Source organism: Fonticula alba, assembly GCF_000388065.1.
Source record: "Fonticula alba strain ATCC 38817 unplaced genomic scaffold supercont2.15, whole genome shotgun sequence".
Lineage (NCBI taxonomy): Eukaryota > Rotosphaerida > Fonticulaceae > Fonticula > Fonticula alba.
In genome coordinates, this window is record NW_009242985.1 from 30009 (window position 1) to 41533 (window position 11525).

At 74.5% G+C, this 11525-nt stretch overlaps 4 protein-coding genes and 1 non-coding gene across 5 annotated transcripts; all 5 read right to left on the minus strand.

Moving 5' to 3' along the window:
- Positions 1–725: 725 nt before the first annotated feature.
- Positions 726–799, minus strand: H696_05866. The gene has a single exon. It is a non-coding gene; the product is annotated as a tRNA-Arg (tRNA).
- A 1102-nt stretch (positions 800–1901) lies between these two features.
- On the minus strand, positions 1902–2255 carry H696_05867 (hypothetical protein; the record flags this gene model as incomplete). The annotated part of the gene is made up of 1 exon (XM_009499663.1): positions 1902–2255. One exon carries the CDS (start codon positions 2253–2255, stop codon positions 1902–1904), a length of 354 nt encoding a protein of 117 aa, XP_009497938.1.
- A 3049-nt stretch (positions 2256–5304) lies between these two features.
- On the minus strand, positions 5305–5772 carry H696_05868 (hypothetical protein; the record flags this gene model as incomplete). Its single annotated transcript, XM_009499664.1, has 1 exon — positions 5305–5772. The coding sequence occupies one exon, from the start codon at positions 5770–5772 to the stop codon at positions 5305–5307; it is 468 nt and encodes a 155-aa protein (XP_009497939.1).
- Positions 5773–5813: 41 nt separating this feature from the next.
- On the minus strand, positions 5814–6570 carry H696_05869 (hypothetical protein; the record flags this gene model as incomplete). The annotated part of the gene is made up of 3 exons (XM_009499665.1): positions 5814–6059; positions 6182–6313; positions 6451–6570. 3 exons carry the CDS (start codon positions 6568–6570, stop codon positions 5814–5816), a joined length of 498 nt encoding a protein of 165 aa, XP_009497940.1.
- A 2882-nt stretch (positions 6571–9452) lies between these two features.
- Positions 9453–11330, minus strand: H696_05870 (hypothetical protein; the record flags this gene model as incomplete). The annotated part of the gene is made up of 1 exon (XM_009499666.1): positions 9453–11330. One exon carries the CDS (start codon positions 11328–11330, stop codon positions 9462–9464), a length of 1869 nt encoding a protein of 622 aa, XP_009497941.1. The 3' UTR covers positions 9453–9461.
- Between the last annotated feature and the right edge of the window lie 195 nt (positions 11331–11525).

Genomic DNA, 11525 nt, shown 5'->3' on the forward strand with positions numbered 1-11525 from the left:
GCCCCCCCCCCTTCGCGCCGCCCGAGGCGACTGTCACACCTCCCCAGCCGCGGGCGCAGTGCCCCCCTCTGGGCCCGGATCGGCCCGGTGGAGAGAAGTACACCTGGCTCGCTGGCGCCCGGGCGTGCCCGGAGCCGCCGCCCGCCCGCCCGCCCGACAATCCTGTGAGCCCACCCGCACAGCGGCCCGGACCCGGACCAGGGCCATCACACCTCGCCCACACGGAGAGCCGAGGCCCGGGCGGCTGGACCGCCACCTCTGCCCGGCTGCCGCCCGCCTCCCCTGCCAGTGACAAGGCGTCCGCCCCCTCCCTCGCAGGCCATGGGGTGCCGGGAAGGGCCCCCCCCCCCTCCCCTCCCCGGCCGAGAGACCCCACAAGATCGGTCGCTGGGAGGCGCCAGGGCGCCGCGCCTTTCGAGAGACCGGCCCCCCGGCCACTCCGCGCGCGGCCGTGCTGGCTCCCCCGCGGTGCGCCTGCCGCTTTTTGTGACACTGCCACAGGTCTCCCGCTTGCCCGCACCAGTGCACCAAGAGGGCACCCAGAAGGCCAGCAGGGCCAGGCACCGTGCGCGCCCCCCGCGTTTCCATGTTACCGCGGCCACCGTCCCCCCCCCCCCCCCCCCCCCGGGAGGGCCCCATCCTCTGATACGCGCGCATGCGGCGGAGGGGGGGCAGGGAGAGCGAGAGCTGCTCGCGCGCCCGCCGGGCCAAAATAAAAAGAGAAGTGACCACGATGCGGCTCGAACACACAACCTCCTGATCCGTAGTCAGGTGCTCTATCCAATTGAGCTACGCGGCCATTCTGACTGGGGCCCCGCTTGGCCACAAAATCCGCCCGGCTGAAGCCCGTGCGCCGCGCCCGGCGGGCCGGCGGGGAGCATCGCGCCTCCCGGCCATGATGCGACCAAGGCCGCCGTGCCCCGCGCCGGCGGCCGCTCCCGCCACCGCCCGCCCCCGACCGCATCCTCCCCTTTGGTGCCGCCCAGCTCCGCCGCCCGGGGCAGCCACCCCCTGCAAGAGGGCGCCTCGCCCTCCCGGGTCCCATTGTTGCGGGGGCCAGCCCCTTTTCGACGCCTGTGCCGCATGGCCCGCAGCTGGCGCCCTTCCCGCCCAGATCGCCAGGGCTGCGGCCGCGCACATGCGCCCATTGTCGCGGCCTCAGGGTGCGCCCGCGCCCATGCGGCGCCCCGCGGCCGACGGCTCCAGCTCGAGGCCCACCAGGAAGAGGCGCACACGACCGACCTCGGGCCGGCGGCCCGGCCTCGGCAGATCACCCCCCCCCCCTGTACCAGCGTCCCTGGTGCCCCGTGCCCGGCCGATGAGGCCGCCCGGCGGGGGGTCTGCTCAGCATCAACACCAGCCCGCGGCGCAGGCTGCCCCGACCCCGGAGCCCTGCCGGGCGCCTTCGGCCATGTCTCGGCAGGAGTCCGCCGCGACCTGCCTCTGCGAGCAGCAGGCGCCGGTCACATCCGATCCCGCCCGGCGCCCGGCACAGCGGATCCCCCCCGGGCGCGAGCGCGTGCGCGCCAATGCTCGCATCGGCGACTGGACGATGCCCGCCCCCCCCCCCCCCCCCCCCACGCACGCTGGCACGCGGCCCAGGAGGGGGAAAGAAGTCACTCGCCCGCCGCCGCCCCGCCCGGCAAACCACCTCACCCCGGAACAGGCAACACATTGGAATACGCATTTGTATTCCAGGAGGGGACCCGTGGCAGCGCGAGGCGCGTGTGCTCTCCTCCACGCGGGGAAAGCCCACCCCCGGGCGGCACGCCTTCGGTGCCCCGGCCACACCCCGCGCCACAGGCGAGTCCCCCCCTCCTCATCGGACGGCCGGGGGGCGCGCCAAAAATCCTGGCGCACACGCCCCCGGCCACTGGCCGGCTGGGTCGGGCCCATGGCCGTCAGCCACCGGGGGCCGGGTTCTCCTGGTCGGCGGCCGAGGCCTGGAAGAGCTCCGGCGTGGGCTTGTCATCGATCGAGTCCAGGCGCTCGGACTGGCCGGCCCGGCGGTCCTGCTTCTGCTGGTCCGCCTCGATGTCGTGCAGGCCCTGGGCCTGGGCCTCGTGCGGCGCATCGGCATTCGACTGGGAGAGGTTGCGCGCCGGCTGCTGCGCCGCCTGGGCATGGACGTCGCCCTCGGCGCCCACCGACTCCAGGCGGTCCGGCCGCTCGCCGGTGGGCTCCTGCCGCTGCTGGCGCTGGTGCTGCAGGTTCTGCTGCTGCTGCTGGGACGGCTGCTCGGGGTTCTTGTTCATGATGGACTTGCGGGGGGGGGGGGGGGGGGGGGGGATATACTACGCAGAAGCCAAGGCCCCCGGCGGTGTCCGCAGCACGGGGCGCGGTCGCGTCCACGGTGCCGGCCGCGGTCGGGCGCCGGCAGCAGGGCGCTCGTGCGCACCCGCGCACGGGGCGGGCGACGGTCAGTGAGCGGTCTCAGGCAGCCGGCCTCCAGGGGGGGGGGGGGGGGGAGGGGCCGGCGCAGGGGCGAAGTTCGGCGAGTGCCAGTGGCCGCGCGCACCTAACGGGGTAAATGGAACTCTTTTGGCTTGCTGATGCCCCTGTGCCACGCTGCTCCGGCGCCGGGCACCGGCCTCTTATATAGGCCCGGCCGCGCTGGCGCCCTTCCCGCAGCCCATGGCGCCGGGCTGCTCGACACATGGGCCCCATGCCATCGGCGCGGCCCGGCCCCGGCGGGCGCCCCCCCCCCTCGCCCCCGGCCGGGAGTGTGCCCCGAGGGCGATCCCGCACGGAGACGCGCATCCGGCCTCCGGGCGCAGGGCAAGCTCCCCCCTCGGCAGGAGGGCCCCCCCCCCCCCTGAAGGTGGGGACCGGCCAGGGCAGGAAAAAAAAGCCACAAAAAGGCCGCCCCGAGGCCCGGACCGATTGGGGCCCCCGCGAGCGGACCAGCGCCGCCGATGCGCCCGGCCATGGCGGACCAAGGGGGCTCATGGTGAAAAAAAAAATGGCACAAGATGGTCCGACGCCTGGCCCCCCACCCCCCGCACCGGCGCCCCCGCGATCGGCCGCGGCCTGCGGGTGTGGGGCCGGCACGCCCCAGGCGAGTTAACCCCGCCGCCGGGCCCTCGGGCGCGATTAATGCCCGCTTAATTGATCGCCCGGCCCCCCGTCGGGCCCCCTGCCGCCGTTGCCCCCCCCCCCCCCCTGGCTGGTGGAGGGACTTCCGGGGCGCCCCTCCGCACCGGCACAGGACCCCGGCAGGCCGCCGTGCACATGGCGATGAGCAGCCCCGCCCACACAGCAGCGGCCGGGGGCCGGCAGACCGAGGCGGCCGGCGAGGCCCCACTGCCGGGCACATGCCCGCCCCTGTGTGCCGAGGGGCGATCCCCGCCGGGGCTCGCGCGCCCGGACTTCGAGCGGGCTGACCCATGCCGGACGTGCCGCACCTGGACCGCCGGGGGGGAGCCCACAGCAGCGGCAGCAGCGCCGGCGCCGACCACACGGACACACACGGGCGAGAGGCCAGGGCGACGCCACGGCCCACCGGGGGCACCCTGCCGGAGCACGGGGCACTGCACGTCGCCGGCCCGGTGGCGGCTCGCCTCGTGCCGCGCACGGCATCCCGATGGCTCAGCATCGGGGAACCCCCCTGCGCAGCAAAAGAGAGGGGGCCGGGGCCTTTACCTGCTGCTCGCTCGCGCACGCACACCCGCCCCCTTGGCGCCCGCACGGCCGGCGGGAGAGGGTCCAGCCGGGCGCCGCCGCCAGCCCCCACCGGGCACCCCCCGCCCGTCCGACAGGCCCGCCCAGAGGCCCCAGTCGGTCCGGTCCAGCAGCGCAGGCCCGCCCGCCAGGGGCCGCAGTCCGGCATCACGCCCTCGTGCCCGGCCCCCGGCGCGCCGCCCGGCAAATGGCGCAGCGGTGCCCTGCGGCGGCCCGGGGTGGCCTGCACGCCGGCCGGCCGGTGCCGGTCGCCGCTACGCATGTCCAGCGCGGGCCTCCCTGGCGAGGGGGGGGGGGGGGCGGCCGGCCCCCCACAAGCCGCCAGGCGTCGGCCGGCTCGGCGCGGTCCTGGCTGCGGCCCCCGCGCGCCGGCAATCCAAAAAAAAAAAAGACCCCCACCGACGGACGAACGCTGCCCGGGCCTGTCCTGCTCTCGCCTCTCGGTCCATGGTGGTCGCCCGCTCCCGGCCCCGGGAGACCGCCCACGATTGGGCGCGCGCCGCCACATGCCGTTTGGTGTTGCCGCCAGCACACACATACATCAGCGCGCGGCCACCGCGGGCAGCGCGTGCGCCGGCCATTCCCCCCGCCGTGCATGCGGCCGCCCTCCGACGCCCGGGGGCCCTGCTTGCCGGCCACAACCGCGCCGCACCCCCCCCCCCCCCCTCGCGCCGGTCCTCCATCCGAATCGGGGCTCGGCCGGCCCCGGCTGGCGCAAGGTTGCGCGTCCGAACGGCCGGCGCCAAAGACACCGGCCCCAGCCGGGCCCAGCCGGGCCCACGCGCCTGGACGCATGTGCACGCCGACCATGCCCTGCCACCTCCGGCACTCGGGCCCTAGTCCTGCTGGCCATGCCATCCCCGGGAGGCCCCGCCAACGTGCAGCCCGCCCGGCCCCGAGTCGCCCGCCGCCGGGGCCCGGGGAGGATGGCCGCCGAACAGGCCCGGCGCCCAGGCGCGGCCGCCCGCGCCGGCCGCCCGCCCGCCCCTGGAGCCATCGGACGCGCGGGGGCCATCCACGCGCGGCCGCAGCCGCCGGCTAGACTTCGCCCCGCTCGGCCCCGGGCCGAGGCCGATGCCGTGCCGCCGCCGCCGCCAGCACAGGTGTGGCCAGCCCCGACCGGCGCTCCCAGTCCGCCGCATCGGCCGCGAGGGGCCCGTCCCCACGAGGATAGCCCACGCCGGCCATCCGGGCGTCGCACCCGGCCCCCCTCCTGAGAGCCCCCGGCACAGCCACCCCGCGCCCGCCCGGCGAGCAGCCCCGGCATCGCCCTGCTTGTCCGTCGATACACACACGCATATGCCCATGCGGGGGCTTGCATGTGTCCCGCGCATGGCCCGCCGCGGGGAAACCCTGCCCGCGGCCATGCGGCCGGCTGCCGCAGGACATCGTCTGCCCCCGGCGCATGCCCGACCCACCATCGGCACCCGCGTCACGCACGCGAGCTCGCCCGAGCCCCCGCCCCCCGCCCGTCCATGCGTCGCGAGATGCCGCCTCCGCGGGACGCGCTGGCCCGCGCTCCGGCACGGGGAGCGAGCCCTCCCCCCCCCCTCCCCCGGGCCAGCACTCGCCACCCTCCGCGCCACCTCGGCCGGGCAAACGGGCCATCCATTCCCGGTGGCTTTATTGGCTGGCCGGCGCCCGCAGGCAGGACGCCAATCGGCGTTGGACATGGGGCACAGTCGCACGCGCCTCCCCGTGCACGACGCACACCAAAAGCACCGGGTCGCGTCCGGGCCCGAGGGCCTCGCACGCGGCCCCCCTCAGCAGGTCGCCCCTGCGGGGTCCGGGCCACCTCGACCGGCGTATCACGCCCGGCAGGCGCCCCGGGCCCGCGGCCCCCGGGCCCCGTCCACACAGCCCCCCTCTACACGTCGGTGCCGGGAGCCGGGGCATCGCGTGAGCATGGGGCCCGAGCAAAGGGCCGCCCCTGCCGTGGCTCGAGGGTACCCTCGTCGGGGGACAGGCCATCGCGGCCGACCATCGGACGGGCCCGCGCGGCACGGCGGCCGGCGGGCTCGAGCCCGGCGTCGCCAGGGCCCCGCCGAGGCCGCCGCTCGGGCCAGCCCCGCACCGGCCCCGGCCGGCCATCTTAAATGTCGTCGTCATGCAGGGGCGGCAGCTCACGACCGTCAGCGACGCCGACACGCCCTCCCGGCCCGGCGACACGGCCACGCGCCCCTCCCCCCCTCCCCCGGCTGCCGGCCGGCATCCTCCTCGTACCAGCCGAAGCAATCATACTCCTCGTCCGAGCACGACAGGTCCTCCATGTCCGAGAAGTAGTCGACAAAGGTGTCGCCGATCCGGGCCGGCTCCGGCCTCGAAACGAACGACACATAGTAGGTGGCAATCCGCTCGGCCAGCACCCCGGCCTGGTGCTGCGCGGCGCGGCGCGGCGCGGCGAAGGGGCCAGTCAGTCCTCCGGCCGACCGGCCGCCCGGGCCCCGCCCTCGCCCCTGCGTGCATGTGCGCGCGCGCGCGTGCAAATGTGTGCACCTACCTCCTGGCCGCCCAGGAGCACCAGGCGCTTGCGCAGGGCCCCGAACAGAAAGGCCGTCGGATCCACCCCGGAGGGCATCATGCCGAGCGCATGCGCCAGCGCGTCCCAAATTTGCTCGTACATGTCCTCCATCTGCACCGGGCCGGGCCCATGGCCGGCGACACCACGCGGCACGCTGCACCGTCAGCAAGAGGGCCATGCCCCGGCCGGCAATGCCCCGCAGCACGGGCCCCGGTCTCGCCCGCTCCCTCCCTCCGGCGGAGACATACCTCAAGCCTCGAGTCCACCGACAGGGCGTAGTACCCGTACTTCAGGGTCGCGTCCAGCCACTCGGACACCATCTTGTCCAGGGGGGTGGCGCTGGCGCGGGGGCTGCAGAAGTCAGACATCGTGGACGATGCTCGGGCGGCGGACGGCGGACGGCGGACGGCGGACGGCGGACGGCGGGCGGGGGGCGGGGGCGGCAAGATACAAAAAGGGGGGGCGCTTCGTTGCATGCGACGAAGCAGTAGTGAAGGGAGAAAGCCTGATTGCCCGCACCATGGCCCGGCGGCGCCTGCCGGTGCTGCCTTATGTACACTTGCTGCAGCCGGCTCGCCGCCCGAGCGCCCGCCACCCGGCGTCGCCCTGCCCCCTCGCCCGGGCGCACCCCCGACAAGCCGGGCCGCGCCCCTATGCTGGCGCACCGCACCGCCCGGGCGGGGGCCGGCCGAGCCAGGCGGCACCCAAGGCCCGGAACACGCCCGGGCCCTCACCGTCGGCCAGCAGTCGGCCCTCCTGCCCCCGAAGGGGCCGCGCATCCACCGGCGACCGTTGCCAAGGAGGGCGCGAGGGCTTTTCCAAATGCACCGCACCCACCGGCGCATGCGGAATCCCCGGCCCGGGCCGACCAAGGCCAACTCGCCCCCCGGGCGGGGGACACACCAGACGCAGATGCCCCACGCATGCCAGGCGCCCGGCTGCCCGCCTGTTGTGCACCCCGGCACCGGCCCGCGGCCACACACACCGCCGGAGGAAGCCCCGCCCCCGGGGGCCCGGCCAGGCGGGCCGAGAACACCGCCCCGGCCCCCGCCCCCGCCTCGCCCTGCTGGCACGGCCCGCTCGCGGCCACCGGCCTTTGTGCGCGGTGCCGGAGCACACGACGCCCCGCCCTCCTCACCCGCAATCGAGCCCCCGGGCGGCCACTCGCCCCGCCTCCCCGCGCGCCCGAGGCCGACGGCACCCCGCGCCGGGGAGCTCGCCCTGTGGACTACGCGCCCTGGCCACCAGGTGGGCATCGCCCGCCCGGCACGGCCCAAGCCCGCATGCCCACATGGGCCTGGTGCAAGGGGGGCCAGCCGCCCTCCTGGGGAGGGGTCAGGCCCGCAGCAAGGGGCAGCTCCCATGCTCCGGAACCGGCGCCGCTTCCGGCCGGAAAGACTGGCCGCCCGCGCCCAGGGTGCCCATAAACCGGGCTCCCGGCCTGGCCAGTGCATCTGCGCCGCGCCGCGCCCGCCCGACCGCCCGACCGCCGGCGAGGCGCCCCCTCTGCCGGGGCCACATGCGGCCGCGCGGCCCGGCCAGCCGAGGATAGCCCGCCTGCTCGGCTGGCATGCCGGTGCCGCCGCGGATGCGCGGAAAAAATCCCCCGCCCCCCGCTCTTCTTTTTCCCCTGAGAGAAGGCCCGAGAATGACCTCGTCACGCCCCGAGCATGCGGGGCCGAAATAATGCCCCTGCTGCTGGAGCCCCGCCGGCGGAGGCCAGCCCCCGGGGGGGGGGGGGGGGGGGAACTCAAGCGGGCGTAAAAGGAAACCCTCCCCTCCGCCGAGACCAGGCATCCCCATCCGGGCGCGTGAGGCGGCCAGTCGGGCAGGCACCGGCCGCCTCCAACGGGCAGCCAGGCCCCCGGCCGAGGGCGGGGAGGCCCCGCGCGCCAGGTGCCCCGGGCGCAGCGCGCACCGGCCGACAACCGCCGAGCGGCCGGCGGATGGCGGAACCCCCCCCCGCCCCCTTGGGCCTCTTGGACCACAGGCCGATCGAGGGCTAAGCCACTTGTGCCTCTCACCCCGCAAGGGCCCACCTGCCGCGGGACCGAGGGCCGGGAAAGCGGGGAGACACGCGGCCGCCATCGAGGGCTCCCCGGCGCGGGGGATGCCCGGGGGCGCCGGCTCGAGTGTTTCCCCCACAATGGCCACCGGGCCGGAGCCGGCCGCCGGACCGCCGCACGCCTGACAGCCGTCATCCTCGCGCGGCGCCCCGGTCCGGCTTAACTCATGCCCGCGTTAATCGAGCAGCCCGCGCGTGATCTCCAGGCCCATGACCGGGCCGGGCGGCGACGGCCCCGGGTGTCCGGCCTGGCCCGCCTCGGGCGGCGGACGCCCAGCCAAAGAGCCGCCCTGCCCGGTGCATCCGCGCCATCGGCCGGGGACTCGGCGGAACACGAGAAGGACCGCCTGGCTTCCGGGCGCCTGGCCCATGGGCGGCGGCCCCAATGGCGCCGCCAGGTGCCTCACAGGCGCAACGACCGATCGTCGGACCAACGAGAGAGAGAGAGAGAGAGAGAGAGAGAAAGAGAGAGAGAGAGAGAGAGAGAGAGAGAGACGGAGAGAGAGGCAGGAGGAAGGGCGAGTACATGGCCGTGCGGGTGTGCAGGGGCGAAAGCGCGTGCGTGCGCACACGTGCCCCGGTCGCGCGGGCCCGTGTGCAGGATGGCGCGGCGGCCGGCTGCTTCGAGCACGAGCCCTGCCCAGCCGGCAGGGGGCGGGAGAAGCGGCGCCGCATCGGTGCCAGCCGGGGCCAGGCGCTGTGCAGACCACGCGTCCGGCCTGCCAGCCAGGGCCGCGGTGTCCTGCCGGGCTGGCAGGAGGATCGCCATCCCCAGCAGGCCAGAGGGCCGCTCGAAGGTGCCCGTCCGGGGTCCACGCGCGCAAACGCCGCGACAGGACACCGGCCGGCCCGTGTCTCCCGGCCCCTCCCGGGGGCAGCACATGCCCGCCTGCCGGCCGACCGCAACCGCCAGAGAAGGGCCTCGCCCGCATGGCGGACATGTGCCACCGGGGGCCCGGCCCACACGCAAGGGTGCATCCGGGTACACCCGGGCCCATGGGTGCATTTAGGTAATAGGCGCAGCGATCCGCAGACACACAGACAAGCATACGCAAGCATACGCAAGCATACACAGGTATACACAGGTATACACGTATTTACAAGAATAGACAAAAATTCACACACACACACACACACACACACACAAATGTACACACACCCAACAAACAATCCACACCCCACGCATGGCAGCCGTCACATGTATTTCTGATACTCCTTGCTCAGCTTCGCCTTCTCACCACACCGGTGCTTGGCCGGGTCGCCCGACACCGCCGGCGTCAGCCGCTGAATCGCCTCGAACAGACGCCCACAGGGATGCCGCGCGTAATATGGCAGCTTGAAAGCCTGGCCGATGCCCCGGTGGTACTTCACCAGCGAGTTGACCACCTGCGGCAGGGCACAGCCCAAATCCGCCGCCAGCTGGTGCAACGGCTCCACGTACGGCCGGTGGATGGCCACATCCAGCAACATGGGCAGCTTGGCCTCCGGCACGAACATCCCCCCGGGGCCGGACCCGGCCTCCGGGGGCAGGGCCAGGAAAAAGTACTCCGGACAATACCGATGCAACAGGGAGTACGTCCGATCCGGGCAGAGGACCAATTGCTGGGCAATGTCCCGGACCGTGTGCAACATGCGCCCGCCGGCCGGGTGCACCTGCCCCCCCAAGCGCCGCAAATGTCGCACCTCCGACTCCGGCAAATCCAACACCACACGCCCGTCCTGCCACAAGCGCCGGCATTCCTCCACCCCGGCCAGGGTCCGGGCCACTGCTTGGTTTGTTATCCCCAACGACCGGGCCATCTCGGCCTTGGTCAGCGGCGGCCGCAGGCCCGCCGGCCCCAGCAGCTGGTCCACCACCCGGCCATCCATCCCCAGGACCAGCGACCGGAGGTCCTGCTCGGCCCTGGCGGCCCCGCGGTCAGCCGGCCGGCAGCCCGGCGCCTCGGGCACCGGCCGATCGCTCGGACGCACCGGCGACCCGACCGGCAAAAAGCGCCGCGCATAGTCCGAGAAGCTGATGCTGACATCGGCCTTCGGCAGGGACAGATGTCGCACCGGCCGGTCGTAGTCACCCGGCAGGATGACCGCCGGCTCATAGTACTTGATGTACCACCGGATCCGGGCCACCGAGAGCCTCAACTCGGCCGCCATCTCCCGCAGGCTCATGCACCGGCTGTGAAGGAGCTCCCGCAGTTGGGTCTGCTTGTTCGGCGACAGTGGCCCCCAATACCGGATGGCATACTCCGCATGCAGGCCGGGCCCCAGCATATCGATCGCCGGCAGGGACACCCCGGTGGCCTTGGAAATCTGGTACCGCGCAAGGGTCGGCCCCGACACCATCAGCATCTCACGCAGGGCATCCATCTGGGCCTGCGGCCTCGGTGACACCAGCACGTCCCGATGCTCGGGCATGTGCTTCTGCAGGGCAAGCGACAATTGCCGCCACGACACCGACAGCATGATGGCCATCTGGTCGATGGACAGCCGCGGCACCACGGCCATCAGCTGCCGCAGCCGAGACAGGCACACATGCTCGTCGGTGGCCAAGTCCGGCAGATGGGCCTTCAGCAGGGGATTCACCCGGGCCAGGGGCAGCCGCAGCAGCCGTGCCAGGGTGATGCCCAGCACCGGCGGGGCCCGCTGGGCCAGCGCCAGCAGATCCTCGAGCACCGGGTCCCCGGGGCCCACCCCCGGCGACTTGGCCCTCGATGGCCACGGCCCCGGCGCGATCCCATACTCCCAGCCATACTCCACCAGGAGGACCCTCGTCGAGGCCCGGTCCAGGCCCATCAGCCGGCCGACAGTCCCGATGGGGACTATCGGCTCCTGGCTCTTCGGCGGCCCGGCCAGCCGCAACAGCAGCCGGAAGTGCGACACATCGTCAAATCCCTGCGGCAGGGGAACCCGCCCGGACTCGATGTCCCGGCAGAGGCGCTCCCCGGCACAGAGACCCTCCCGGTCAGCCGCGGCCTGGGCATCTGCCCTGCGGGCGGCGGGGGCGGCGGGGGCGGCGGGGGGGGCGGGGGCGGTGGAGGAAAGCCACGCGCGCTCGGCGCCGGTCATCGCCGCCACCCCGAGCCCGGGCTCCGGGGGCGTCGGCCGCCGCCACCATGCTCGGCCAATGTGAGCAAGCATCGGAGCGGGCGCGGGCGGGACAAAGAAAAGTGCGTGGCGCGGTCGCGAGACCGAGAGACCGTCAATCGGGAGGGGTCGGCCCGCGAGGGGAGACAGAGACAAAGAGAGAGGGGGAGAGAGAGA